General features: G+C 44.0%; 1 protein-coding gene across 1 annotated transcript in view; it reads right to left on the bottom strand.

Annotated features, from left to right (window-relative positions):
* Positions 1-212: 212 nt before the first annotated feature.
* LOC147990265 (uncharacterized) overlaps positions 213-6,000 on the bottom strand; it is a 36,027-nt gene continuing 30,239 nt past the window's right edge. Inside the window, exon 3 of the mRNA XM_087537776.1 lies at positions 213-521. Coding sequence (XP_087393902.1) covers positions 213-521 — 309 coding nt within the window. The remainder of the gene's footprint in view (positions 522-6,000) is intronic.

The following is a 6,000-nucleotide window of genomic DNA, read 5'->3' as shown; positions in this document are numbered from 1 at the left end:
AAGAGAAGAACGACGGGCACAAGGCACTGGAGAAGGCGCGCATAGCAGTCGGCACAACGCCTTCGAGCCTGTCGTCGCCACTCGCCGCAAACACTGTTGGAGAAGAAGTACGGTCCGAGTCGGATACGCATCGAAGGTCGTCAGTGAGATCCTCCGCCTTGACGGCACACACCCAACGTTCCGTGGCGCTGGAACTCCCGCCGACACTTGCGCTAGCTGTACCTTGGTCGCCATGGCCGGGCCACAGTCCCGCAGAGATCGACACTGATTCCCGTTGAAGGGTCGTCCGTCACGGCATATGATGTCTCGTTTGGTGCTGGCGATGCAAAGCGGTGACGGCTTCGCAGGGACTCGTTTGGTGCCAGGTAGCTGTCCTCTCCGAGCTGTGATGGCAGGCGCACAGGCCGGTCCTTGCTGCTGGCCAACTGCCATGGCGGGGGCCGTGCTGTTAGATCGTATGGTACATGGAATGAGCGTATTTGGTTCGCTGATGATCTTACACCAGCAGCAGGCCTAGCAGCCTATGTCATGCATCAGATTAGAACGACCAACCTGGCACGTAAAATTTCATGGTTAGTTTGTGGTTAGTTTTGACCAATTTTTTTAACATAGTACTCACTCATATGAACGAACACATACACATCATGTTTTTATGAGCACCTTCGAAAGACTTAGCCGGCATATAATCTTGAGATTGACAAAGTCGTTATAGACGTATTCGTAGCCGATGAGGTCGTCTCCTTCCATTGAACACACATCACTGGAATGACGGGAATAAATTCAAAAAAATGCGAGCATTAGTGTAAGTCTATGACTTGAACTCTGCTGAGTTGTGATACCACTGTCATCCTAATCATCCAATAACAGATGAGTGACCTAACATGTAAAAGTTCATGATTAGTTCACCGTACAGAGCTTGGCCAGGCTCTTAGTAAAATGTCATCAATTTAGAACGACTAAATTACCATTAGGCATGAATGATGAGTTATATCAAAAACAATAGGACCACTAAATTGTTGTCTTGATTTTTTTACTAAACTTAATTTGACCACCAACACATGCGTTTCTCTCTAAAGAAAACACCTACGCGTACACACTACCTATAAAAATGAACGCATGAATCATTTAAGGATTGATAAAATCATGACTTGTACATTACATGATATCGTCTTCAATAAAAGGATAATCTGATTTGGCAAAGTACACATGCATCAAAAAAAGAATTTAATACTGATGGGTTGGGCCACATAACCCGTGTTTTACCCGATAAGTTCTCCTTTTTCACATATATCTCTAATTCGGTCGTCCCAACGGCGATGCTAAGATGGAGACAATGTCGCACCAGTTGAATAAGTCTCTTGGACCTATGATGTTCGCTTCGACGCTGGCAGCAGGCTCGCGGGGGCAATGGTCCCATGGATCTGATTCAGCCACATCTATTGGATATTGTATTGGTGCCGATGGTGGCAGCTAGAATAATTGAACCTAGTGTTGAATATGGGCAAGCGTCAAGGTGGTACAGGAGTGTCCCCTATCTTCATCGAACCTCGTATGGATGTTCTTGCTTCATGTTGGTGGTTCCGCGACGCATCCTCATTAACTTATTCATGGGACACGTCCCCAGTTGATGTCCTCCTCGCCTGGCGGGTTTATATTTGCGGTTTATGTAGCATATGGTGTATGTGTTATCCTATCCTATATTCCTAAGAGACTCATCCCACTATCCTATTCATCTTGTGCAACCTATCCACATCAGCGGCCCATCCACGTGAGTGTTCTTGCCGGCTTACTTTTTATTTTGAGCGGAGTCTTTCTAGTTCACTGCACGTGGTTTCCTTCGCGAGTAAACTAGCAAGCATATGCAAACCATTACTCTAGCCTATATTGTTGGGGAACGTAGCATGCAATTTCAAAAAAAATCATACGATCACGCAAGATCTATCTAGGAGATGCATAGTAACAAGAAGGGAAGATTGTGTCCACGTACCCTCGTAGACCGAAAGCGGAAGCGTTTGTTAATGCAGTTGATGTAGTCGAACTTCTTCTCGTTCCGACCGATCAAGCATCGAACGTACGGCACATCTGAGTTCACACACATTCAGCTCGATGACGTCCCTCGAACTCTTGATCCAGCAAAGTGTCGAGGGAGAGTTTCGTCAGCACGACGACGTGGTGACGGTGATGGTGAAGTGATCCGTGCAGGGCTTCGCCTAAGCACTACGTGAATATGACCGGAGGCGTAAAGTGTGGAGGGGGCGCCGCACACGGCTTGGAACAATTGATGTGCGTTGTAGCCCCCCCCCCCCCCCACGTATATAAAGGAGGGAGGGGGAGGAGGCCGGCCCTAGGCGCGCCCAAGTAGGAGGAATCCTACTTGGGCTCCTTTCCTTTTACCGGAGGGGGAAAGGGGGAAAGAGAGAGAGGGGAGAAGGAAAGGGGGCGCCGCCCCCTCTCCTAGTCCAATTAGGCCTCCTTCCCTGTGGGGGGCGCGCCACCCCTTTTGTGGGCTAGTGTGCCTCCCTCTTATGACCCCTATGGCCCATATCTTCCCCTGAGGGGTTCCGATAACCCCTCCGGTACTCCGATATGTACCTGATACATTTCGGAACACTTCCGGTGTCCGAATACTATCATCCAATATATCAATCTTTACCTCTCGACCATTTCGAGACTCCTCATCATGTCCGTGATCACATCTGGGACTACGACCAACATTCGGTCACCAAATCACATAACTCATATAAAACAAATCGTCATCGAACGTTAAGCGTGCGGACCCTACGCGTTCGAGAACTATGTAGACATGACCGAGACACCTCTCCGGTCAATAACCAACAACGGAACCTAGATGCTCATATTGGTTCCCACATATTATACGAAGATCTTTATCGGTCGTACCATAATGGCAACATACGTTATTCCCTTTGTCATCGGTATGTTACTTGCCCGAGATTCGATCGTCGGTATCTTCATACCTAGTTCAATCTCGTTACCGGCAAGTCTCTTTACTCGTTTCGTACTGCATCATCCCGTAACTAACTCATTAGTCACATTGCTTGCAAAGCTTATCATGATGTGCATTACCGAGAGGGCCCAAAGATACCTCTCCGATACTCGGAGTGACAAATCCTAATCTCGATCTATGCCAACCCAAAAAACACCCTCGGAGATACCTGTAGAGCATCTTTATAATCACCCAGTTACGTTGTGACGATTGATAGCACACAAGGTATTCCTCCGATATCCGGGAGTTGCATAATCTCATAGTCAAAAGGAATATGTATAAGTCATGAAGAAAGCAATAACAATAAAACTTAATGATCATTATGCTAAGCTGACGGATGGGTCTTGTCCATTACATAATTCTCTTAATGATGTGATCCCGTTAATCAAATAACAACACATGTCTATGGTTAGGAAACTTAACCATCTTTGATCAACGAGCTAGTCTAGTAGAGGCTTACTAGGGACACAGTGTTTTGTCTATGTATCCACGCATGTATCAAGTTTCCGGTTAATACAATTCTAGCATGAATAATAAACATTTATCATGATATAAGGAAATATAAATAACAACTTTATTATTGCCTCTAGGGCATATTTCCTTCAGTCTCCCAATTGCACTAGAGTCAATAATCTAGATTACATTGTGATGATTCTAACACTCATGGAGTCTTGGTGATGATCATGTTTTGCTTATGGAAGAGGCTTAGTCAACGGGTCTACCACATTCAGATCCGTATGTATTTTGCAAATCTCTATGTCTCCCTCCTTGACTTGATCACGGATGGAGTTGAAGCGTCTCTTGATGTGTTTGGTTCTTTTGTGAAATCTGGATTCTTTCGCCAAGGCAATTGCTCTAGTATTGTCACAAAAGATTTTCATTGGACCCGATGCACTAGGTATTACACCTAGATCGGATATGAAGTCATTCATCCAGACTCCTTCATTTGCTGCTTCCGAAGCAGCTATGTACTCCGCTTCACACGTAGATCCCTCCACGATGCTTTGCTTGGAACCGCATCAACTGACAGCTCCACCATTCAATATAAATACATATCCGGTTTGAGACTTAGAGTCATTCGGATCAGTGTCAAATCTAGCATCGACGTAACCATTTACGATGAGCTCTTTGTCACCTCCATAAATGAGAATCATGTCCTTAGTCATTTTTAGGTACTTCAGGATCTTCTTGACCAATGTCCAGTGATCCACTCATGGATTACTTTGGTACCTCCCTGCTAGACTTATAGCAAGGCACACATCATGTCAGGTACACAACATTGCATACATGATAGAACCTATGGCTGAAGCATAGAGAATGACTTTCATTTTCTCTCTGTCTTCTGCAGTGGTCAGGCATTGAGTCTGACTCAACTTCACACCTTATAACACAGGCAAGAACCCTTTCTTTGACTGATCCATTTTGAACTTCTTCAAAACTTTATCAAGGTATGTGCTTTGTGAAAGTCCAATTAAGCGTCTTGATCTATCTCTATAGATCTTGATGCCCAATATATAAGCAACTTCACCGAGGTCTTTCATTGAAAAACTCTTATTCAAGTATCCTTTTGTGCTATCCAGAAATTCTATATCATTTCCAATCAACAATATGTCATCCACATATAATATTAGAAATGCTACAGAGCTCCCACTCACTTTTTTATAAATACAGGTTTCTTCGAAAGTCTGTATAAAACCATATGCTTTCATCACACTATCAAAGCCTATATTCCAACTCCGAGATGCTTGCACCAGTCCATAAATGGATCGCTGGAGCTTGCACACTTTGTTAGCACCTTTAGGATCGACAAAACCTTCTGGTTGCATCATATACAACTCTTCTTTAAGAAATCCATTAAGGAATGCAATTTTGACGTCCATTTGCCAGATTTCAAAATCATAAAATGCGGCAGTTGCTAACATGATTCGGACAGATTTAAGCATCGCTACGGGTGAGAAAGTCTCGTCGTAGTCAACTCCTTGAACTTGTCGGAAACCTTTCGCGACAAGTCGAGCTTTGTAGACAGTAACATTACCATCAGCGTCAGTCTTCTTCTTTAAGATCCATTTATTCTCTATGCCTTGCCGATCATCGGGCAAGTCAACCAAAGTCCATACTTTGTTCTCATACATGGATCACATCTCAGATTTCATGGCCTCAAGCCATTTCGCGAAATCTAGGCTCATCATCGCTTCCTCATAGTTCATAGGTTCGTCATGGTCTATTAACATGATTTCCAGAATAGGATTACCGTACCACTCTAGTGCGGAACGTGCTCTGGTTGAGCTACGAGGTTTGGTAGTAACTTGATCCGAAGTTTCATGATCATTATCATTAGCTTCCTCACTAGTTGGTGTCGGCATCACGAGAACGATTTTCTGTGATGAGCTACTTTCCAATTCGAGAGAAGGTACAATTACCTCATCAAGTTCTACTTTCCACCCACTCACTTTTTTCGAGAGAAACTCCTTCTCTAGAAAGGATCCATTCTTAGCAACAAAAATCTTGCCTTCGGATCTGTGATAGAAGGTGTACCCAACAATTTCTTTTGGGTATCCTATGAAGACGCACTTCTCTGATTTGGGTTCGAGCTTATCGGGCTGAAGCTTTTTCACATAAGCATCGCAACCCCAAACTTTAAGAAACAACAGCTTAGGTTTCTTGCCAAACTACAGTTCATACTGTGTCGTCTCAACGGATTTAGATGGTGTCATATTTAACGTGAACGCAACTGTCTCTAATGCATAACCCCAAAACGATAGCGTTAAATCGGTAAGAGACATCATAGATCGCACCATATCCAATAAAGTACGATTACGATGTTCGGACACACCATTACGCTATGGTGTTCCAGGTGGCGTGAGTTGTGAAACTATTCCACATTGTTTAAAATGAAGGCCAAACTCGTAACTCAAATATTCGCCTCCGCGATCAGATCATAGAAACTTTTTTCTTGTTATGATGATTCTCCAGTCACTCCAAAATTCTTTGAACTT

The sequence above is a fragment of the Triticum urartu genome, chromosome 1A, assembly GCF_056163025.1.
Source record: "Triticum urartu cultivar PI428250 chromosome 1A, HENAU_Tu73, whole genome shotgun sequence".
Classification (NCBI taxonomy): Eukaryota; Viridiplantae; Streptophyta; class Magnoliopsida; order Poales; family Poaceae; genus Triticum; species Triticum urartu.
This window is presented reverse-complemented; position numbering and strand designations above follow the sequence as displayed.